The sequence below is a fragment of the Myotis daubentonii genome, chromosome 8 (assembly GCF_963259705.1).
Source record: "Myotis daubentonii chromosome 8, mMyoDau2.1, whole genome shotgun sequence".
NCBI classification, from domain to species: domain Eukaryota; kingdom Metazoa; phylum Chordata; class Mammalia; order Chiroptera; family Vespertilionidae; genus Myotis; species Myotis daubentonii.
The window spans coordinates 2,538,183-2,560,627 of record NC_081847.1 but is presented as its reverse complement, the minus strand read 5'-3'; the positions used below and the strand labels follow the sequence as shown (position 1 = coordinate 2,560,627).

Below are 22,445 nucleotides of genomic sequence, written 5' to 3'. Positions count from 1 at the left end.
TTTCTCTAATTGTGCTCTGTAATTGAAAAAACCTTCGGACCTGCCTCGGGGCCACAGTCACTGATTAGATTAGGTGTTGCAATTCTGGTGTTGAGTGGGCTGCCGGGGCATCGGCTCACGTCACTGCACACCCTCTGCCCAGGCTGTCTGCTGCTGTCCCAGTGCTGGTGGGGATGGCCTTGCTGATTCGCCAGGGCTGTCGCTGGGAGCATTGAGGCCTCTTTCCTGTCTTTGGTGCTCCTGTCCCCTCCTCATTCCTTCCAGCTGGTTGGTGTTGTGGAGTTCACTCCTTTGGGGACATTTTGAGCTCACCCTGTACAAGTTTGCCTCGGATGTCTTCTGCCTAGCAGAGCCTGCCCTCCCAGCTGTGGCCCTGGGCTCAGAGCAGCCCCTCCTCCCATCTGGCACCTGTGCCACCTGCCGACTTAGGAGGGTGAGGGAGGCAAGTGCTTGGTGCCTGGGGTCTCGGTTCCAGGGTTGTGTGCTGTTCGGCTTCCTGTAGGGGGTCTCACTGCTGAGGTCTGAAGAGGTCACCTGTGCCAGGTGTCATGAAAGAGGGGCGGTGGGCTTCACACCTGGTACCCAGGCTGGCGGTCTTCTTGCTCAATAGTGACCTAAAATAACTTTCTTCCAATAAGACAGTGTCTCTGGATGCCAGAGAGCGGATGGAGGCCATAATCTTTATCAGCGGATCTGTGGCTAGAGATGAAAGGCTCTCCTGTCACCCAGACCGTGACGTTATCGCTCCCTCCAGGACACACGGCTGTAAAAGGGTCTCCTGAGACGTTCCTCTATCGGGCTCTGCTATTTAAACAATGCGCTACTTTGTAGCACCCTCTGCAGTAGTTGATTTTAGAACCTTTATGGAGAGAAAAGATTTCCCCACACTCTCCCCATTGTAAACCTAGTCAATCATTGATGGTGTCGGACTTTGGAGCAGTAACTGTCTTTTCAGTGCCCGCGCCACGGCTGCAGTGCCCTGTGCGCTTGTGGTGACCGTGGCCCGTCTTGCAGGGAGTCCCTGGAAGCGCTTCTGCAGAGGGCCGTGGCCCATTGCCCCAAAGCGGAGGTGCTGTGGCTCATGGGTGCCAAGTCCAAGTGGCTGGCAGGCGACGTGCCTGCGGCAAGGAGCATCCTGGCTCTGGCCTTCCAGGTGGGTGAGGTCGGCTGTGTTGCGAGGGCACCAGTGCGCGTACTTCCTCAGGGCCTCCTCCCGCCCACCGACGGTGCTGACCCTGGGGGACGTGTGGGGCCCCACGAGGACCTGAGAACAGGGAAGATGGCCCAGCTAGTAGACATCTGCCCCTTGGTCACCACCACTCAGTGTGACCACTGGCTAGATGTTCCGGAACACAGAACACAGGGCGAGCAGGTGGCATTTCTGTAGGGGGTTGGGGGGGGGGGGTGGAGCACACAGTGAGTGACAGCTGGGCTTTGACATGGAAGTTAGGCCATCCAGTTCTTGCAGCAGGGAGCCCTGTGCCCCTTGCCCCAAGCAGTCAGCCACCCCACCTGGCCACATGGGTCACACGTGGGCAGCATTACATCGAGGCAGCTGCACCCAGCCAGGCTTGTCGTGGCTGGTGTACCTACCTTTATAGCCACGTACAGTATCCTGATACTTTGTGGGCGTTTGTCAGTAGTTTGCAGCATCCTTCGTATAAACTGGGGCGCTGTGTAGAGGGGGATCTGTTGTGGCCCCAGCTAGCATGACAGAAGCTGTTGTTCTCGAGGGATTCCCTGAGAGGGGCTGGCATGGAGCTGGCTGTGCCCTCTGCTGTCTCATTCCCCATCTGCCCTGGCCCCACGGCCAATCACTGCAGCGCCACTTTCGGGTTGGCGTCAGCATGTGTGGCCAGTGGGCTCCCAGGAGGCTGCTTGTGTTCAGTGAGCCCAGCCCTGCTCACTTCTGTCCTGTTCCCACCTTGGCTCCGCTGGGCTCACCCTCCAGGCCAACCCCAACAGTGAGGAGATCTGGCTGGCGGCTGTGAAGTTGGAATCGGAGAACAACGAGTATGAACGGGCCCGGCGGCTGCTGGCCAAGGCTCGGAGCAGCGCACCCACTGCCCGGGTGAGCAGATGGCTCAGGCCACGCAGGGCCTCCTGATCTGCAGTGTCGGGAAGGGAGCGGTGGGGGAGGGCCTGAGGCCAGGACACTGTAGGCTCAGATTCACTTTGAAACGTGCTTGTGTGTGTAAAGCCCATGTGGCTCCACAGCTACAAGGCAGCTTACAAGGTACATAGCAGGACAAACAGCATGTAAGGCGACCTGTTGTATGACCTTAAGCATCTACCACAAAGGTGTCAGCCCAGCCCGGGCCCAGTGCTAGAGGCTGGGCCAGAGCCGGGTGGGATGGCTGACTGATACGTGCCTGCCCCCAGGTGTTCATGAAGTCTGTGAAGCTGGAATGGGTGCTGGGGAACATTGAGGCCGCCCAGGAGCTGTGCGAGGAGGCCCTGAAGCACTACGAGGACTTCCCCAAACTGTGGATGATGAAGGGGCAGATTGAGGAGCAGGAGGAGCAGACGGACAAGGCTCGAGAGGCCTACAGCCAGGGGGTGAGCTCTGCACGCGGCACACTTGGGCTCAGTGGTCAGCACCTGCTTAGCCCCTGCTGGGCCTCCATCCCCTCGCTCAGGGCAGTGCTGCTCCTGGGCACTCCCGATGGCGTCTGACAACCCGACTCGGGGCCCTTCAAAGCTGTATGCACTGCATGCGGTGCAGGTTATGCCGTCTCTAATGTACAACTGCTGTGTGCACACCCTGTACACACGTGAGCACTGCACAGCCATGCACATAAACACACATGCACCCTGTACACACATGTGCCCAGCACAGCCATGCACATAAAACCTTTAACCAAGACATGAAGTGGGTGGGTCTCCATGGACATGGGCAGCCCGACTCTCTGGCTTGAGGAGCTGGCCATAGCTGTCACAGCCCCTCCCAGATGCCAGCCACGCCCCCTCTCTTATTGTCTGTCTTTTTTGGCCATAGCTGAAGAAATGTCCCCACTCCACACCCCTGTGGCTTTTGCTTTCCCGGCTGGAGGAGAAGATCGGGCAGCTGACCCGAGCTCGGGCCATTTTGGAAAAGTCTCGCCTGAAGAACCCGAAGAACCCCGGGCTGTGGTGAGTCTCGTGCCAGCTCACGCTTGGGCGCCCTCGCTGGTGCTCACGGCAGCCGCTGGGCAGTGTTTCCGGTTCAGGCTTTGCAGGAAGAGTGGCAGGTCCCGGCTGTGAGGAGGGTGCAGCCCAGGTGCTCAGATGTAGTTTAACTTGTCTCTCAGAGCAGGTGTCCAGGGAAGCCAGAAGCTAATGATGGGGGATCAAGGATGGAGGAAGTCACAGAGCTGCTCCATAGAAGACATGGCGTCTAGGCGAGACCTTGAGGGATGAATAGGGGTTTCTTGGGTGAAGGTGGCGTTTTGCCCATAGGAAACTGCATACAGAGGTGCAGCGCAGGGCTCAGAGCCAGGGCTGGAGCATGCGGCGGGGGCTGAAGGAGACGCCCTTGTGTTGTGCACTCGCAGCCGCCGCAACATGCCACTATCCTCCCACCCATCTTCCTGGCACCAGAGGAAGACCAAGAGTGTCAGTGCCCTGAAGAAGTGCGATATCAGGATCCCAGGCCCCGGGCAGGGCCATTGCAGTGGGCCCCACAGTGTGGCACCAGTGTCTCCCTGCTCCATGTGGCAGCATGGGCAGTTCCAGCTGCTGCAGCTCTGTGGTCGGGCTGTCTGTCCGCAGACAGGCGCTAGACCCCTCCCTCTTGGCCTGTGTCCTCAGGTTGGAGTCCGTGAGGCTGGAGTACCGTGCGGGGCTAAAGAACATCGCCAACACGCTCATGGCCAAGGCGCTGCAGGAGTGCCCCAGCTCCGGTGAGACCTGCTGGGTCCCAAGCAGGGCTGCAGGCACTTCCTGGGGTGGTGGGTCCCAAGATTCAGTGGGCTGTACACAGTGTTTGGTTTGCATGAGTCAGTTTAGTCACAAGGTTTATTAACACGGTCATTGAGACACTGCAACTGAATTCGCCGTCGGGGGCACTCCACTTCCTGTTGTGAGGTGCTGCCACTTCTTCCTTCGCCTTTTACCATGTCACCCCAAGTCTGTGAGGGATGCGCATGCAGCATAAATGGGTTTGGAGTGACAGGGAATGAAACAACCTCTAAGCCACTGCTCAGAGACCACTACTTTGAGCTTTTTATAAAGTAACGAAGTATGTTTATTTTGTGTTTTTTCCATTGCTTTCCAGAGAGAGTGGAAGAGAGGGGAGGGAGAGAAACATTGATGTGAGAGAGACACATCAGCTGGATTGCCTCCCGCAGGCGCCCCAACTAGGCAGGGAGCAAACCTGCAATCCAGGTACATGCCCTTGACTAGGGGTCGAACCCATGGCCCTTCGATGTTTGGGCCGACACACTGAATCACTGAGCAGCACTGGCCAGGGCTAGCATGTTTAATTTTGTGCCTTTTTTTAAAGCTGAAACTTTTGTGAGAATTTTTCGTTATCGGTGACTCTTCAAGGGTGTAAATTACAAAATTTTGTAGATATGACAAAAAGCACCGATCACCTGTTACTCAATTTTTAATCTGATTTTAATTCAGTATTACAACCTTTCTGTGTGAATCTTTACTAGCGTTTCTAGGTTTTATTACAATAGATTCTTGGGTGTGGAATTACTGAATCAGCAGGAGTGAGGCCTCGTTATTTCCGACCGTCATCCCCAGAAAGTTGTCCAGTCTGTGCCCTCGGAGCTGCGGGTCCCAGGCGGGCACTGGGATGGCGGGCTCCTGTGGTCTTTGCGGTGCTCCCTAAAGCAGGACCCTCCTCTCCGGCAGCGGTGCTGGCTGGATGGGCGCGTTTCCGAGCCAAGGTCAGAGCCTGAGGCGTGTGTCTCTGAGTTTCAGGTGTCCTGTGGTCTGAAGCCATCTTCCTGGAGGCCAGGCCCCAGAGGAAGACCAAGAGTGTCGATGCCCTGAAGAAATGCGAGCACGACCCCCATGTGCTCCTGGCCGTGGCCAAGTGAGTGGAGAGTCCCTGTGGGGCTGCTGACCTGGGGACCTGACTGCTTCCCGCCAGGGTCCGCCTGGTCTCTGGAACAGGGCAGGCTCCCTGGTCCTTGGTGTCTAGACCTCAAGCACTTTGGCCTCTTGGGGTAGAGGCCCCGTGGACGTGAGCTGCCTGGACTGTCTGGTCCCCTCTGTCCAGTCCTTCAGATGGGACTTCTCCTCTGTGTCTCCCACTTTGTAGCTACACATACAGGTGCCCTGGGTTTCAAAACAGAGACAGACTTCGAATGCTGGTCCACACAATTTAATTCATAAGCAAAGCCCCTCTGGCTGAAGGGCTGTAAGCAAGGAAAGTGTCTCCCACACCAGGGACATTCGCTCCTGGGGACCTGGGAGCTGTCGGGGCCATGGGTCCGGCTGTCAGTGCCCGGGTTGTGGAAATGCCACCTCCTTTAGGGCAAATGGTCTCTGGGCAAAAGGAGGTCAGTGACCTCACACCTTGAGCTTGTGTGTTGAGTGCTGGGTCAGGGGCTCCCTGGGGAGGTGTGAGCTGTGAGGCGTGGGAAGGAGCTCAGGGTCTTGGAACACTGGGTGAGGGTGTGGCCCGTGAGTGGCTTGCAGGAGGACTTCCTGAGAGGAGTGGGACCTACGTGCAGGGCAGGGCTTGCGTATGGGCTGGGCTCCTGGGGCTGCTGCTCACCCGGAGGAGGTGGCACCTGGGCGGTCAAAGCCTGAGCCAGGGATGTGCCCAGCACCTCCTCTCACTGCTGTGGGGACAAGGGCTTCCCACAGGCTCCCGAGGCCTGTCGGAGCTCCCTCCCTCCTGTTCTGTGCTTCCGCCTCCCAGAGTGACCTTTATGTGTGCCACTCAGATAGGGCAGCCATAAACCTCATAAAAGGCTTTGCTAAAGTCAACAAGTCACTCCTTGCTGTTCCCAGGCTGGTGTTCTGTGTGCCTGCTATCTGAGTTTGTGCTCTTTAAATCACAGTTTATCTAACACCAAGCAATTAAGAATACCACAAGGCTTAAAAAACAATCAAGCTATCATTGCATCAAATTACTCGTTTCGTACAGACCGGCCCCAGCAGCTGCCTGGAGTGGCGGGTTAGTGGTGCCCTCCTCTGCGTTGGTGACTCCGGTGGAGAGGGAGGTGGACCTGGGTGGAGGGTGGAAGCAAGTCCTCCCATTGTCCTGTCCTCACTGACGTGCAGAGGGCTCTGTGGGCCCTCGATCTGGTTGCGGATGGTCCTCCCCCGTGGCCTGGTTCCAGGTATCTTGTCTGCTGTGCCCAGGTGCCCGTGCTCACCTGAGGTCCCCCTCCTCGGGGCTGGCTGCCTGATGGGCAGGAGCAGCCAGACCTTCCCTTCCTTCCCAGTCAAAACCTTAGTTTACATTTTTGTCAGGTTTACTTTCATCCTCTTGTATTTTATCCAGAGGAAAAGAGTGATGGGAAGGAGTTGGAAGTTCCTTACTCTGTGTGTAGGTTTTCTAAGAAACAGTTTGGTTAGACACTTGGAGAACGGCTCCAGTTTTGTGACCTGCACCGGTTTCCGGGTGGCCAGGCCCTTCCTCAGCCTCCTGGGGGAGCCCAGGGCTTGCAGGGAGGACAGGTGCCACGGTGGGTCTCCGGTCTCATGCTGCACCCGCACATGGGGAGGCCGGAGCCGGCCATCGCTGGCCGCTCACCCTGGGTTCTCCCCCTTCTGCTTCCGACAGGCTGTTCTGGAGTGAGCGCAAGATCACCAAGGCCAGGGAGTGGTTCCACCGCACCGTGAAGATCGACTCCGACCTGGGGGATGCCTGGGCCCTCTTCTACAAGTTTGAGCTGCAGCACGGCACAGAGGTCTGCACCTGCACCAGGGGGCAGGGGGCAAGGGGCAGGATGCGGACAGCAGCTCTGCTGACGGCTTTTCCTCTGCAGTTGTCTCCTGGTTACAGTTCTGTAGCCTCACAGCCTGAAGTGTAGATGTTTGGGCCGTGTTAAGTGGCCTGTTAGCCTCTCTTGGTTGGTGATGGGGTCATGGTAGAAATGAGAATGGATTCCGAGCCCTGAGGATTGTCCTTGTGCCTCTGTGGGTCTGACTTCCCAGTATGGCTTCCAGGGGAGCTGGGCTCACAGGGTGGGGTGGCCAGGCTATCTTGGGGTGCCCACGAGAAGTTGACTTTGCCTTTGAGGGAGGCAGGGGCTTGACTCTGCTGTGCATCTGGGTCAAGGCCTGCCCCGAGGTCATCTGTCTGGTGGGGTGGGGTGCAGTGGGGCTGCTCCTAGCAGGAGGGCCCTGCCCTGGTGCCAAGCAGGGCCCAGGCTGGGGCTGAGGTGCACGGTGGGACAGGTGCGGAAGAGCCTGGGAGGAGCCCTGTCTCAAGAGCCCTCTGGTCCCCCCCAGGAGCAGCGGGAGGAGGTGAGGAGGCGCTGCGAGAACGCCGAGCCACGGCACGGGGAGCTGTGGTGCGCCGTGTCCAAGGACATCACCAACTGGCAGAGGAAGATCGGGGAGATCCTCGTGCTGGTGGCAGCCCGCATCAAGAACACCTTTTGACTGGGCGGTCCCTCTGGGCCGGGGTCTTGGGGCGGGTGGGCCAGTGTGCCTGTCTGCCATGGGAGGACTGGGAGGGGCTCAAGCAGTTTCTGCTCTGGAATTAAAGTTTTTCTAGGTAGCGTGTAGGGTTGGTGACCTGCTGGTTTTCTCTGGGGCTCCTGGCGTGTGCTTCTGTGCACCTGTCTGGTCTGGAGGGCTCGTCGCTCTTGTGTGCAGGGAGGCCTCTGAGAGAGGACGGTGACTCAGCGAGACTGTGGGGAAGGTGGTAGGAAGTGCACCTTCGCTGGTGACTCCTCTGTCCCCTCTGGAGCCTGCAGCTCTTCTCGAGGGGGACACCAGATCACAGGTTCAAGTTGGGGTGGGGGGATGGCTTCCATGAGTCTGAGCGCACACAGCCACATCCTCAGGAGCCTCCGGGAGCCAGTGCCGAAGGGTACCTGGGAGGCCCTCGGCTGGTGTTGGAGGAAGATGTCGCCATGAGAGAGGTTCGCACATTTGCCGGTGGACTTGCTTTTGCTGCTTTATACTCAGCAGGGCTCCGAAAGCTTTTGCAGCTGTCCTCTTCTGCACGCTGACCAGGATTTGCCTGGGACACTGGCAGGTGAGGATGAAGGACCTCCTTAGGCGCTGCAGGGAGAGGCAGGTGGCTGCGCTCGCTTTCCTTCCATCTCTCCTGGACGAGGCGGGAGGTCTGCCCGGGGCCCTGCAGACAGAGTCCTGCAGCTTCTAGGAGCTCATTCGTCTCTGTGATGTGGAAAGCAAGGCCCAGGGAGGGACAGGGACTGGCTGTGGCCACAGGGATGTGGGTGGCCTTCTGCGCCCCAAGTGGGGCATGTCTCCTGGGCACCTTCTCTGGCTTTGATGTCAGGTGAGGCTTCCTGCAGGGCCTTGGAAAGTTCCAGAGCATCAGGATTATCCACACGTGAATGTCTTGGGGGTTGCTTTCTCAAGTGCTTTGAGGTACATTATTTTTCTCCTTGGGAAAACATTTCAGCTTTTCTTCAGCTGACATTTTTTCAACTGCAACTTCCGGCGAGCGGGTTCCAGAGGCTGTCCCTATCCTTCGGGCCAGGCAGGGTGCTGTGGCCCAGCCAGGAGGGGCAGCAGCCGAGTGTTGGACCAGCGGGAAGTCCCACGCCAGGGACCTGCTGGGGCAGGACCCCTGGGCGTCAAGTGTGGGGCTGGCGTGGTGGGGATAAAGTCCCCCTTGCTGGTTCTGTCGTGGCCAGGTTCCTGGGAGAGAGCACTGCCAACCTCAGAGGGAGACCCAGATTGGGGGTGGGGGTGGCCCCCCACTTCCTTGGCTCCCCTTCCCCACCTGGCTGTACTGCCCACTGGCACCCCACCCCCTTTGGGACAGCACATGTCTGTGGGGCTGGTGACTCAATCCAGGACCCACTGGGTGGGAAGAGAGCCCAGCACTGCTGGGTCCAGGGTCAGGTTAATTGGAGAAGCGATTGGATACGGAGTTGGGAGAGGGAGGGGGCAGGCTGGGATCCTGGGGCCTCCCTCCTCCCTCCCTCCTTTGCTGGAGGAGCCAACTTCAAAAGCCTTGTCCGCCTGCCGGCAGCCCAGCCACAGCCACCCTGCTGCAGCCCGTTCAGGGAAGCCTTTGGCTGGGGTTGACTGGGCTTGGAGCCGGACCTGGAGAGCTTTCCGCACCCCACCTGAGGACCCCAGGATCATGTTGGAGACTCAGAGGCAGGAGTGAGGGAGGGCCTGCCCCTGAGAGGCCCATGGTGAGCAGCTTTGGGCCCCGGGAGGGGACTCACAGGGCCCAAGGGCTGGGAGGTGGAAGCAGGCACCGCCCAGAAGGCTGTGTGATCCTCGGTGCCCCACCGACCAGCCAGGACCGACTGGGAAAACCCCCCTTGGGTGGCCACGGAGCCTGGCCCTGTGTGCTCAGGCCGCAGGTGCTGGGCCGAGCCTTTCCCGGCAGTGTTGGGGGCAGGGAGTCTGCAGGGCTGGGCTGAGCCTTGGGCCCTGTGTGCACACGTGCATGTGTGCCTGTAGGGGGGACAGGACAGACGGGCCTTCTGAGGATCCCTGGGCAACAAACATGACCACTTGGACGTCCCTCCTCCAGTACCGTCTTGTTCTGTCACCATGCTCTGACCCACAGCAGGCAGAGGGGCGATTCTGGGTTGGCCATCCTCCTGCATGCCCCAGGGTTGAGAAGGGGCACGGCTAATTGCATCTGCTCCTCCAACGGCCAGGTGGCCCTTGCAGGAGCCCTGCAGACACCAGGCCTGGGCGCCTGCAAGGGTGCTCAGCCCAGGAGGCTGTCTGCCAGGGCTGGGAAGCGGAGTCGAGTCCTGGTCTCGCTCGGTTCACTTGATTAATTTTCCAGTCGCTGTTGGATTTCATCTTGGGGCCCGAGGGTGGGTTTGGGGGCTGGGAGCTGGAGACAAATCTTTCTTATTGATGTTTGAGTTTCGGGGGGGAGGGGGCGGGGTTGGATTTCTACTCATGAGAGCTGCCCCCCCCCCCCCCCATTCTGAGGAGGGAGGCCTTAAATGGAATATCTGGTGGAGCATAGTGTGGCCCCCTCCCTTCTCATCTGGGATTTCCCCAAGCCTTACACTTCTAAAGGAGTGTGGCCGTGAGTTCTGAGCCCTCACCCTGTCCTGGTTGGGTTAGGGGTGCAGGAGGACTCCCATTTCCTGGGTCAGAGCTGATTGTAGTAGCCCCTGATAGGGGTCGTTCTGCCCAGGATCCCTGTGGGGAGGGTGGGCGCACAGAGGTGAGCAGTGTGCTGGGGCATGGGGCACCCAGCAAGAGGGCCAGGCTCTGGGAGGGGGAGGAGAGGGGCACCCTGCTGTACCCCGCCTAGGCCAGGCCTGCCCCACAGTCTTGTGGGCTCTGGAACCTGTCTCCTTTCCAGCCTCACCCACTCAGTGTTCAGCTGGCTTATTGTAGTACTTTTTTCTTAAATCGTGTTTTATCTTCAATTACAGGTGACACACGATTCTATTAGTTTCAGGTGTACAGCCCCGTAAACTCAGCACCAGCCTAGTGATTAGAGTATTGCTGACAGTCCCTCGCTGTGCATCCCATGACTGTTATGTAAGCAGCAGGGACTTGTCCCGCCCTACCTGGGCCTCAGCTGCTTGTTGGGTGTTGGGGTGACATCTGCATTTACACCAGCTCAGATTCCTCAAGGTTGGGGGCGGAGCACACTGCCTGTGAGGCTGCTGGAGGAGAGACCCCTCCACAGGCCAGGGCGCCCCACCCTGACCTAGTGGCCTTTTAGGTAACCCCCAAGCCCGTGCTCTGGGCGCTCCTGCTGGCGCTGCTAGGAACCGCGCTCCCCGCCCAGCCCCGCGCCTGCAGTGTCCCCGACGTGCTGCGCCACTACCAGGCTGTCATCTTCGAGGACCTGCAGGCCGCCGCGAGGCGGGCAGGGCCGGGGGACGCAGGGGCCGGGCCAGGCTCCAGACATCTCCATTTCGTTCAGAAAAACCAGACTGACGCCGTGGCCCCTGGACGGCGGGGTCGGGTGGGGCCCTCCTGTGGCGCCCAGAAGGTGAGAGGCCCCGCCCACGCCCTCCAGCCTCCTTCCTGGCATTTCCCATCGGGCTCTGCCCCCAGCCCCGCCATTTCCTCCCTTTCCTCCCAGGAGCACAGTATTCTAGTGTCCATCGCGGCCCTGGGGCGGGCCCTGCGTGGAGCGGTGGCTGGGGACCCCCGCGGGGCCCTGGAGAGAGCTGCCTGGACCGTGGCCCTGCGCACCGAGGCGGTGATGCGGCGCCACTGCCGGCCGCTGCGCCAGGTGTGCGCCCGTCCCCGAGCGTGTGCGCGTCTAGGCCCGGGCCCTCCCGTGACCTGGGCTTCACAGTGGCCCCTGACCGGCTGGGCGTGAGCTGGGGGGGGGGGGTGCGGGGGGGGGCCTCCCGGATTGTGTGCTGACCGCCCCTTCCCGACAGCGGAGCCGCCGGGGCTGGTGGGCTCGGCCGCGCCCTCAGCGGCATCGCGGCAGGCGGAGGCGGCTCCTGCTGCGAGCCCTGGACGCCGTCGCCACCTGCTGGGAGAAGCTCTTCGCCCTGCGAGCCTTGGGCAGCCGGGGCCCCTAGCTCGCCCTGCCAGGGGCCTTGGGATGAGTCTCGTTTGGTGACCACCGAGGGCTCCGTGCTGACCTGGCTGACCATTGAGTCCCACCCAGGTCTCATCCTGACCCCTGTTCACCCGAGGGCGCAGGACCTGGAGGTGTGAGCCCTGTTCGGTACCAGGCTGCCCTGCACACACCGAGAGAGGCCTCAATAAACAGCTGGTGTTGCCAGTCCGGTTCTTGTTCCCTTCGCCTGCTAGCTTTTGGGGGGGGGGGGGGCTCTGCTTCTTGGTTGAGAGTGGGCGCTGGGGGCACCGACTGTTGGGGAACCTGGGGTACACTTCCTTTACACCTGGGCACGCGCCGCCCTCCCGACCTCGGGCAGCAGGGGGCAGCTTCCAACGCTGGACCCTGGCTCCGTCGTCGGCGGCTTTAGGCTGGGGTGGAGGGGACTCCTGCAGGCGCTGCAACATGTTGAGTGTCCGTGGGCTTCCCTCTGGAGCGGGGGAGGGGAGGGGAAGGCTGGGCTTTGTGAATTCACAGCAAAACAGCCGGATAAAGGAAACGGGCCTGAAGGGAAGCCAGAGTCGCTGGCCCTGGCTGCAAGCGGGGCCAGGCCATTTCCTGCGGCCCTGGGAGGGGTGGCTGTGGCCCCCTTTGTGGGACTGGACAGGCTGGCCAGAGACCCACTGTCTCCTACCCTGGAGACCCTGCGTTTCTTGGCCGAGTGGGGCACCAATCCCTGCTTCCCCCTCGCGGCTGCATGGCCCTGGGGTCTGTGTCCCCTCCCAAGTCCAGCCTGTGGCCAAGGGGGGATCCAGCAGGCAGGGCCACTGGCTAAGGCGGATGCTTCTCCAGAGACAGCGGCACCGGAGGCCTCAAAGCAGGCCCTGCCTCAGGTCCTGGCAGAGCCCAGGCAGGAGGCGCAGGAAGGCCTTCAGGGGGCAGCCATGGGCGTGACCATCGGAGCAGGACCGACCCTGCCCAGCGCTCACTGTGTTAACACATTGAGTCTGTGCAGCAGGAACTAGTGTCCATTTTCTAGGTGAGCAAACTGAGGCACCAGGTCGGGACTTGCCCCAGGGCACATGCCAGGAAGTATAAGAGCTAGGGCAAGGCCAGCGGGAGGGTGGTCCCTGAATGTGCCCTTGGGCAGCGGGAGAGCCAGGCTCCTGGCTCAGTGCTCAGCCTCAGCTCCTAAGTCCTGATCAAGGGAGACCCCAGTGCGAGGGGTGGGGGTAGGGGGGCTTTGTGGTTGAGGCTGAAGGAATAGACTGGGACATGAACGGGTCGATGGAGGTCCAGGCAACCGGAGGGTCCTGGCCTGAGCACCTGGGTGTGTCCTCTTGAACTTGGGGGACACTGATGAGGGGAGCAAACCTGTGTTGGATGGAGCAGTCCCATCCCGGGGCTTCTGCTGTGTGGGCCCTGAGGGGCCCAGTATCCAGGCAGGGGAACAGGTCCAATTTGGTTGGAGCCTAAGACATGGGGTCGCTGAGTTGGGGCTGAAGAAGGTTCTTAGCGTCAGTGCAGGGGCAGGAGGAGAGCAGGCCCTCCAAGGAGGCCCCCACTAGGCTCCTGTCTTTCCCAGGCAGCCAGCTCCCAGCACTTGGACCTGCCCCACGCCTGGGGCCATGGCGAGAGCATGCCTGGCATGGCCTCCAGGCACTCATGGCTGCTGCCCACCCACCATGCTCTTTTCCTGCTGCCTTGGAAGTGGGTGGTAACAGGCAGTCCCTTCATCCACCCATGTGGTTCACACAAACCACAGCCTGGGGGGCTGGCGGGGGGGAAGCAGAGGTCTCAGAGTTTTAAGGACACAACCCCCACCCAAGTCCTGGGCCATGACCACATGAGTGGGTGAGATGCCCCCACTCCCTGGCCCCACCTGGTAGTGTGTGTGTCTGTGTCAGTGTGCACACAGGTGTGTGCTGAGGGGTTACCTTTGAGTGTGTACATAGAGGTGCATGTGCAACACAGTCCAGGCTCCTGCCTCCCCCTCCCCCTGCCCAGCAAGCTCCCCTCTCTGAGGCCCTCCCTGTCTAGTCTGTCCTGGCAAATTGAATGCCCGGGGGGCAGGCATTGGAGGCCTCTGGTCTGAGCCAGCAGAACACAGAGCTCCCATGATCTTGCCCCTGCAGCGCCCTCACCCGCCCCCTTCCACCCTCTGACCTTTCTCTTGAGGCCTCAGACATGCCAACCCCTGGGTGATGGGCCAGTATTGTGGGTGTGGGGGACCCAGGCCCTGTCCCCTCACCTTAGAAGCCATCTGGCCTGCCTAGTATGGCTCAGTGGTTGAGTGTTGACCTATGAACCAGGAGGTCAGGGTTCAATTCCTGGTCAGGGCACATGCCCAGGTGTGGGGTGTGCAGGAGGCAGCTGATCAATGATGTTTCTTTCTCTCCCTCCCTCTCCCTTCCTCTCTAAGATCAATAAAAATTAAAAACAAAAAAACAATGATAGATTGTTCATGATTTAAAAAAAACTATCTGTATCCTAAGACTGCTGTAAAAAATCACCACAAACTAGTTGGCTTAGAACAGTAGATGTTTCTTTCTTCACGATTCCAGAAGCCAGAGTCCAAAATCAGTGTCACTGGCCTGAAATCAAGGTATCTGGGGCCGTGCTCCCTCCAGGGCCACAGGAGGGCCCCTTCCTGCTTCTCGCAGCTTCTGGCGGCCCAGGTCTCCGCAGAGGAGGCTGTGTCACTGCCGTCGCCGCCTCCTCTCAGGAGCACGTTGCCCTTGGATTCAGGGCCACACCTGCCAAGACCCTTTTTCTACATAAGGTGCCACTCACAACTTCTGGGTGTGGACATACGTCTTTTGGAGGTCAGGATAGGCTTCTGGCTTTTGGGACAAACTTCATTTGGGCTGAGTGGGGGCAGGTACAGAGCCACACGGCTGCTGAGACAGACTAGAGGGAGAGCCGGGTGCCCGTCCAGACCCCAAGGTGCTGGCTGTTCTTCAGGCCTGGCACTGGGACCCCCTCCGTGTGTGGCTCACCACAGCACAGAGGGCTCAGTAAATGCACTGGCTGGGACTGACCAGCGCGGGCAGAGCTGGAGCGAGACTGGACCACAGGGACAGGGGCACTGGCTCAGTGCACGGGCCTCGTGTCCACGTGTCTGCCAGGTGTGCACTGCCCTCCCTGCTGAGGCCCTGGGCCTGTGGCTTGAGCCTGGTTCTCTCAATGTAAAACCAAACCGTTTCTGTGGCTCACACATGGTGGGGTCAGGGCTGGGCCCAGTGGCGTCCTGTCCCACACTCGTGCCTTCTCAGCTGCTTCCAGGAGGCGGGGGCTGGGGCACAGAGGAGGGCTGAGCAGCGGCAGATGGGGCTGCAGGGCACTGGCCAGGGTTGTGCAACTTCCCAAAGCAGGGAGCCAGGCCCCCACACAGCGCCAAGGAGGGCCAGGCTGACTTTGAAGAGTAGCCGTCCCGCGGACTCCCCAGGCTGCGAGCTTTTGAAAGAACATCTGGAACCCGGGCCATCTGCAAACTAGTCTCTGGGTTAGAAAAACCAAAGTTAGTCCTGACTTTGCCACTGTGTGTTCCACACCCCCACATCTGCCCCTTCCCACGCTGCCAACAGGCCCAGGGGTGGGGTATGAGCCCTTCCCTGGGGTCCTCTCATGGGCTCTGGCAGCACCTTCCCCCGTGTCCCCTGCCCCACTGGTCACCCCCAGCCTGACCTGCAGTTTTGGGTTCATGGAGCCACAGCTGCCCCAAAACTGTGCTGGGTGCTGAGGACTGGGCCGTGTCCGAGCGGGAGCCCGAGGAAGCACCTGCAGGGAGACCCGGGCACGGCCTGCCAGCAAGGGCCCTGGCGTGTGAGCCTGAGCTGGACCCTTGGTCCTGCAGGTGTGCAAGGAGGCTGCCTGCTCCAGCTGCGCTGCGGGAACAAACAAGACCCCACTCCAGGAAGCAAAGCAAACACTGCTTGTGGGGGTGCCAGGTGCTGCAGCCCATTGTCCTTGCCAGTGGCCTGTGGGACCCTGGGGAGTGCTCAGCGACAGTCCCCATCCTGCCCCCTCCCTAGCAAAGACCCAGCTTTGTCAGCGCAGAAACAAATGGCCTTCTACCCTCCAATTACCCCCAGAGCCGCAGGGAGCCCTGCCGGGGGAGCCGTCCTGGGGAGGGAAAGCGGCGTCATGCCCTGTGTGCTGTGGGGGAGGGCGTCCCTGCGTCGGACGCTGGCCCCTGGGCACCTCCGGCCTGCGCTGCTCTCAGCGCGTTGGGAGTCTCTCTGGCGGGTGGAGAGGCGCAGCCTGACTCAGGGACTCGCCTCCATCACCCAGTGTGACGGTGGTGCCCGGGGCTGGCACGGGCAGGGCACCCCAGGGTCCGCCCCTGCCCGCCGCTCCCCTCGCCCCTGCCAGGCCTGCGCAGGGCGAGCGGCCAGGGGTCCGGCTGCGGCCCCAGATAAGCCCGCGCCGCTTCCTGCGCTTCCTCCCAGCGCCGCGCGCCCCTTCCTGTTTCCTTGAGCGGCGGCGGGGGGGGGGGGGGGGGGGGCGCGGGGCAGGTCGTGGGGACTGGGCCGGGCCGTGGGGCCGACCGGCTCCTGGGAACGGCGGCCGGTCCGTGGGGACGGGGTCCTGGGCACCGGGTGGGCCCGGGGAGGGCGGGAGCCGCCTCGGCGCTTCCTTGGGAGGCCCTGACGGTGGCCGGCGGAAGCGGGAGGGGGGGGGGGTGCCTGTGGCTGAAACAGAAGAGGAGGCACCTCGGTGTCCCACACCCTCCCCCCAGGCCGGGGCCAGGCCTCCCACACACAGGGCCAAAACCCTCGTGGACCGCGCGGCACCTGCCCCCGGAGCCCCGCCCGGGCCTGCGGCAGGTGTGGGGTGGGCCTTGGTTGTGGGGGACGATGGAATCGGAGCTCAGAGGCTCTGGACCCCCTTTGGGGGCAGCTGCTCTAGCGTACGGATTTAAGGTGCTTCATCTACTTGCTCAGGCCTGTTCAGCAGCTACAAATGTCTGCCATTTTAACAGACACATCCACACACAATGTGCACAGCATTATTCACAATAGCCAGGACACCAATCAACCCACGCGTCCATCATTGATGAACCAAGAAATCAATGTGGTCGGTCCATACGGAATATTGTTCAGCCTTAAAAAGGAATGAGGCTGGAAGGTGTGGCTCAGTGGTTGAGCAACGACCTATGAACCAGGAAGTCACAGTTAGATTCCCAGTCAGGCCACATACCTGGGTTGCAGGTTCAATCCCCAGAGTGGGTGTGCAGGAGGTAGCTGATCCATAATTCTCTCTCATCATTGATGTTTCTCTCTCTCCCTTTCCCTTCCTCTCTGAGATCAATAAAAATAAAAAGGAATAAGGAACAGTCCGATGATGCTGGCACATGGGTGAACCTTGAAACTATGATGCTAAGCCCTGGCCGGTTTGGCTCAGTGGATGGAGCGTCAGCATGCAGACTCAAGAGTCCCAGGTTCGATTCCGGTCAAGGGCATGTACCTTGGTTGCGGGCACATCCCCACTGGGGATGTGCAGGAGGCAGCTGATCGATGTTTCTCTCTCATCGATGTTTCTGACTCTCTATTCCTCTCCCTTCCTCTCTGTAAAAAATCAATAAAATCTTTTTTTTTTTAAAGAAAATATGATGCTAAGTGAGCAAAGCATGACTCAAAAGGCCACTTACTGTGTGGCTCCACCCACTGCAGGGGGCTTCTTGTTTCTGCTGAGGGCCATTTGGATGTGTGTAACCATCCTCAGGCCAGACAAAATCAACAACTTAAAAATTAGCTGCTACATTTTATCAAACATTTAATTAATCACCCCTAATGCCTTGCAGGGCCAGACCAAACCTTCCACAGCTTGCAGGCTAGGCACCCCACCCCTGCTCTGTGGGGAGAGTCCAGGGCAGGCCAGTGCACAGAGCAGGCGAAGATGGCGCTTCTAGGGGCTGTGGTGAGGAAGAATGGACCAGGACTGCTGATGGGCAGGGGCTTTGGGGGTTTATAGAAAAACACTGAAATCAGTGGTGGTGTTTGCACAACCTGTGAATATACTAAAACACTGAATTGTTCACTTAAAAATGTGTGTAGGTTTTGTAGCATGTGAGTGGGCAGTTGGATTGTCCAGTGCTTGTCCAGGGGAGTGCAGGGTGGTTGGCATCACTGGGGCTGGTGTGTGAGCACCGAGTTGGTGGTGGTGTATCTCTTGACAGTGCTCCAGAGGGTGGTGACTGGGTCTGCGGAGGCAAGGGTGCAGTTTACCTGCTCTCTGCTCCACCTCCCTGCCCTCCTCCCACGGGCAGCTTGCTGGGAAGGGTTCCACACCCCCGCAGGTCACTCCAGGGCTAGGCTGGGTCCTGGGCGTGGGAGCCAAGCCTTTGCCAGGTTGGGGCTAGAACTTCCCGCCGGGCACTAGGCCGCCTGGGCCTGTTCCTGGCCGGCCTGACTCAGCGGGAGCTGGGGGTGGGGTGGGGGTGGGGGTGGACTTCCCTTCTCTGACCCTTGGGGAACCAAGTAGGTGGAGCAGGAGGCAGAGGGTGGAAAGTCTGACCTGGAGCCGGAGCCACCCAGGCTCTGGGCTGTGTCCTGCCTAGGACCAGCTGGGGCAGAGCCAGGCCCCTTGGGGAGCCCCCAGACAGGGATCTGGACAAAGGGCCTCTGAGGAAACCCTCTCCCCTGGCCCAGCACCACTGCTGAGGAGCCGCTAGTAGAAACCGCGGCCCTTGGGGAGAGAGAGGCCCTTTGTGTCCTTGCCCAGACCCTGTTCCTGGCTTGGGGGCTCCTCCACATGGGGACCCTCACTGGCCTCCCACCTGGAACTGAGGGAGTGGCTTCTGGGGAGTATGCTGCTGGGCCTCACCCACCCCAGGCATCCACGGGACTCCTCATCCCCTACCCTGGGGCTCGGGGGCCTCTGGGTGAGATGGGGTGGGGTGTGAAGATGCCCCAGCCTGAGCCAGAAAACAGCCACGACAGCCCCGCACAGCCCTGTAGCTGGCCTGGCACCTTTCTTGGTGTGTCCATGGGTGTCACTGGGCAGGCGCACTGGTGGCCCAGGCAGGGAGGACCTCAGGGGCTGTTCACGTCTAGGCAGAGGACAGGCTGGGCTGGTCCTCCCTCCCTTCTGCCTGGCCAGGAGTGAGGGGAGGGGTAGGAGGGCCCACACCTGTGCAGAGGCTCCTGGGCTCCAGCTGTCATGGGTCCAGTCCTGGGAGGGGCCACAGTGGGTGCACCTTGGCCAAGCTGACTCAGGGCTCCAAGGGGTGGGCCACCTGTCCCCCCAGCAGGGTCAGGCCCGGGACAGGAGTTCGTGAGCTGTGAGAGTGGGTGTGGCTTAACACTCACGGGCCATGAGCACTTCTCCCATGTGAGAGCCCAGGACTCAAAAGGGGCGCCTCAGAGCTCCTTTCCCGCTGTGACAAATGTGCCTGGACTGAACCCCCTTGTTGCTGTGTCTCAGCTTGCCTGCCCCCACTGTGCTGGCAGTCGCGTGTGCTCTAAAGGAGGGGGCGATATTCCTGGCGTCCTGTGGGCTATTTCTGTCTGTCCCTTTGCCCACTGGAGGCATCTTTCACCACTTCTGAGTCCATCTCTGGCCTCCTCAGCTTGTCTTTCTCCATCCCTGTCTTTGAGTTTTCTGGACCCTGCTGCTGATGGGGTGGGGATAGGGGACCCAGGTCCTGCTCCCCAACTCTGCCAGCTGAGATGCAGGGCTCATGCCAGTTAACACACAGGTGATTGATACCAGCATACCTCCAAGAGGCAGGACACGCATAACAGCCGCACACCTTTCCCACACACACACACTCGGGTAGCAGGCCCCGGGTGTGACACCGAGGCTTACACAGGCACACGGGCAGCCAGGCCCAGGCTTGCTGCACACCCGTGTGCACTGAGTGCCATACACAGTCACTTTCACAGATGGTCACTATCTCAGCATCGCAGCTATGCTCAGAGCCTCACGTGCACACACGCCTGTACGTACTGGCTGACAAGCACACTCACAGGTGTGTAGATTCCGTTTCACCTGCATCACAGGGCCTGGACATCTCAGACACCATGCTCCCCCCCTGAGCATATGCTCATGGGAAACTGAGTGTGACTTCCCCCCATTGGGGTGCTCAGGGGTCAGCGGGACCCTAAATATACCATGGGGGGGGCTGGGACAGGACAGATCAGGGGGCCACGTGACTCTCCTCTTGGCTTAGAAGACCTGCTATGCCCTGAGGAGCTGGTGCAGGGGAATCAGGTCTGGGGGTGCTAATGGACTCGGTCCCACAGGAGAATCACCCATGAAGGTGATTGTTGCCAACTTTACCTAAACCTGGGGGCGCTGGACAGGAGCTGGGGCCAAGGAGGCGGTGTGGGAAGGGCCCAGTCCTGGGGCAGAGGGCCAGTGCCATGCGACTCCAGTGTGGGAGGCTTGAGATGTGAGGCCTGCCCCCTGCTCTGGTGCGGGCAGGTGACCCTGGGGAGCATCATGGTGTGTCATGGTTCTGCCCTCTCTGGAGACACTGGGTTGAAAATGACAGACAGGGCCTCCAGGACGCCATGTCTACATACAGGTGTTAACCCTGCCAGCCTCGTTCCAGGAGGGCGCTGTCTTGGGCAGTCTCTGGGCTTAAAGGAAGTTTAAGGAGGAGATGAGTTTGAGGAAACCTGGGTGAGGGGATTGCTCAGCACAGTCTGACCCTATGAGGCTTGGGTCACCACGGGCAGGGCAGAAGGGAGATGGAGGGCTGGGAGGATGGGGGGTGCCCACAGCTCCTGCCTTCCCCCCACTCTCTTTGGGGAGTGTCCTTCTGGGAAGGACGGGGAAGTGGGTGCTGTGGGGTCCAAGCTGGGGGTCAGGCTGTGGAGGGAGATTTGGAGGGAAGTGCATGTCCAGGGCCCATCCTCCCCGACCACCACGGACAAGGTGGTGCTCAGGGCAAGGTGAGGCACTTCACTGTGGCCTCACCCAGCCCAGGGGGCCAGTCCCAGGCTCCTCCTTTACAGCAAACATTGTCACTCCTGCTTAAAAAGCCCTGGCTACATTGATGTTTTGATCACTGAAACCCCTCGGAAGAAAAGGTTTAAAAGTTTAATTAAAATTTAAATATAATGTATTATGTATATAAAAAAGGCAAGGTAGAAAATACAGCCTGATTCTAGAAAACACTGCAGGAGAAGGATTAGGCGCTTGAAAACTTAACCCTGCCAGGGCCAGCCCACAGGTTCTCTGCCCGGCGCGTCCTGGGAAAGCCTGTACAAGTGGGACCCACCCTTGCAGGGCCCGCGGGCCGTGGCCAGGCTCGAGCATTGTGGTCCCCGCCGGCGGCAGCTGCACACCCTGGGGAGGGGGCGCGAGGCGGCCGCGGCGGCACCGGCCTAGCCCGAGATGCACGCGCTGTAGTACACGGCGCTGCTGGCGTCGGACAGCGCGGCGATCAGGCTGCTCTCCTCCGGGCAGGACATGGCGCGCGGGCCCAGCTTGGCCAGCGCCAGGTGGTAGGGCAGCCCGGCGGCGTCGTGGCGAGTCCGGCCGCAGTTGAGGTACTGGTCGAACTCGGTGAGGTCCACGTCGGCCCACAGGTCGGCGGCGGGCCCCAGCGGCTCGGCGCCCTCCAGCGGCGGGGCCTCAGGCGGCGGCGAGAGCGGGCCGGGGTGCGGGCCCGGGGCGCCCAGGGCGCCGTAGTAGAGGCCGGGGAGCGGCGCCGCGGGGGCGGGCGCGGTCCTGAGCGCCTCCGCCAGGGGCGCCCCGTAGCAGCCGCCAGGGTCCCGGGACAACTCGGCGGGCGCGTAGGGCGCGCGGAAAGCCCGCAGCACGCAGTCCTCGGGCGCCGCGGGCGGCGGAAAGAAGGCGGCCTCGCCGGGCTCCAGGCCGTCCAGCGGCGAGCGCTCGGGCGTGGGCAGCCCCAGGCCGTCGAACTCGGCTCCCAGCGGGGGCAGCTCGCGGAAGGCACGGGCGGGGCCCGGCGCCGCGGGGAAGGGCTCGGGCGGCGGGGCCGGGGGCGCCAGGCCCTGCAGCAGGAGGCCGGGCTCCAGGCGCCGCGCCTTGCGCGCCTGCTTCTTGCGGCGCGGCCGGTACTTGTAGTTGGGGTGGTCGCGCAGGTGCTGCACGCGCAGCCGCTCCGCCTCCTCCACGAAGGGCCGCTTCTCCGCCAGGCTCAGCTCCTTCCACGCTTTGCCTGCGGGCGCGGCGGGTCAGCGGCTGCCGTCGCGCGGGTCGCTCCGGGCCCCACGCGCCCGCCGCCCCAGCCCGCCCGGGGAGAGGCGCCCCCGCTCCCGCCCCCGCCCCGCCCCGCCACTCACCCAGCATCTTGCTGAGCACCGCGTTGTGCAGGTCCGGGTTCTGTTGCGCCAGCCGCTTGCGCTCGTCCTTCGCCCACACCATGAAGGCGTTCATGGGCCGTCGAATGCGCGACTCGTCGGCCGCCACGCGCTCACCGCGGCCGGCCGGGCTGAGGCCATAGCTCCCAGGATCGGGGCTGCGCGGCGGGCTGGGCGGCGAGGCGGGCGCGGCAGGGGCGGCGGAGGGGCCGCGCGGCTCAGCGGCGGCCCCGGGTCGCGGGGCCCATGCACAGTCGCGGCGGGCGGGCGGGTCGTGCTGTGCGCCGTAGCCGGGCGGCGATCTCTGCATTCCAGCTGGGCGCGGCCTGGGCGAAGGAAGCGCGAGCGCGGAGGGCGGGCGGCGGTCACTTCGGGGCCGGGACGGGCGGGTGGACGGCGGCGGGGACGGCGGTGGCCTCGCGCCGGGTGGGCGTCCAGATATAGCAGCCCGGGGCCAATGGGCGGTGGGGCGGGCGGGCCGGGGCGGGCCGAGGCCGCCCCTCCCGGGGGCTCCTTTCTCCTCCAGGCACATTCCGCCCGGCCTCCTCCGCGTCGTG

At 61.5% G+C, this 22,445-nt stretch overlaps 3 protein-coding genes across 5 annotated transcripts in view; 2 read left to right on the top strand and 1 right to left on the bottom strand.

The window, feature by feature from the left end:
- Positions 1-7,677, top strand: part of PRPF6 (pre-mRNA processing factor 6) — a 45,014-nt gene extending 37,337 nt beyond the window's left edge. The window contains exons 14-21 of the mRNA XM_059704966.1: positions 1,015-1,153; positions 1,952-2,071; positions 2,383-2,559; positions 2,999-3,132; positions 3,790-3,881; positions 4,912-5,026; positions 6,731-6,857; positions 7,402-7,677. Coding sequence (XP_059560949.1) covers positions 1,015-1,153; positions 1,952-2,071; positions 2,383-2,559; positions 2,999-3,132; positions 3,790-3,881; positions 4,912-5,026; positions 6,731-6,857; positions 7,402-7,554 — 1,057 coding nt within the window. The 3' untranslated portion in view covers positions 7,555-7,677. The remainder of the gene's footprint in view (positions 1-1,014; positions 1,154-1,951; positions 2,072-2,382; positions 2,560-2,998; positions 3,133-3,789; positions 3,882-4,911; positions 5,027-6,730; positions 6,858-7,401) is intronic.
- A 145-nt stretch (positions 7,678-7,822) lies between these two features.
- C8H20orf204 (chromosome 8 C20orf204 homolog) lies at positions 7,823-11,833 on the top strand. 3 transcript variants are annotated; one of them, XM_059704980.1, is made up of 5 exons: positions 7,823-8,422; positions 9,125-9,293; positions 10,808-11,080; positions 11,174-11,326; positions 11,481-11,833. In XM_059704980.1, exons 1-5 carry the CDS (start codon positions 8,304-8,306, stop codon positions 11,625-11,627), a joined length of 861 nt encoding a protein of 286 aa, XP_059560963.1. In that variant the 5' UTR covers positions 7,823-8,303; the 3' UTR covers positions 11,628-11,833. The 3 variants fall into 3 exon arrangements, with proteins under 3 accessions (XP_059560963.1, XP_059560961.1, XP_059560962.1); XM_059704978.1 differs by having other exon boundaries at positions 10,808-11,326; XM_059704979.1 differs by having other exon boundaries at positions 10,808-11,328; positions 11,486-11,833.
- An 8,810-nt stretch (positions 11,834-20,643) lies between these two features.
- On the bottom strand, positions 20,644-22,327 carry SOX18 (SRY-box transcription factor 18). The gene is made up of 2 exons (XM_059704959.1): positions 21,871-22,327; positions 20,644-21,746 (listed from the first exon to the last, which is right to left on the bottom strand). Exons 1-2 carry the CDS (start codon positions 22,196-22,198, stop codon positions 20,947-20,949), a joined length of 1,128 nt encoding a protein of 375 aa, XP_059560942.1. The 5' UTR covers positions 22,199-22,327; the 3' UTR covers positions 20,644-20,946.
- Positions 22,328-22,445: the final 118 nt, after the last annotated feature.

Bases quoted from the DNA above. Each gene is read 5' to 3' on its own strand.
- SOX18 (XM_059704959.1), bottom strand. From the start codon at position 22,198: ATGCAGAGATCGCCGCCCGGCTACGGCGCACAGCACGACCCGCCCGCC. The intron at 21,747-21,870 runs GTGAGTGGCGGG...CCGCGCCCGCAG, and splicing joins GGTGCTCAGCAAGATGCTGG to GCAAAGCGTGGAAGGAGCTG.
- C8H20orf204 (XM_059704978.1), top strand. From the start codon at position 8,304: ATGTGGAAAGCAAGGCCCAGGGAGGGACAGGGACTGGCTGTGGCCACA. The intron at 8,423-9,124 runs GTGAGGCTTCCT...GCCTGCCGGCAG, and splicing joins TTCTCTGGCTTTGATGTCAG to CCCAGCCACAGCCACCCTGC. The intron at 11,327-11,480 runs GTGTGCGCCCGT...CCTTCCCGACAG, and splicing joins ACTGCCGGCCGCTGCGCCAG to CGGAGCCGCCGGGGCTGGTG.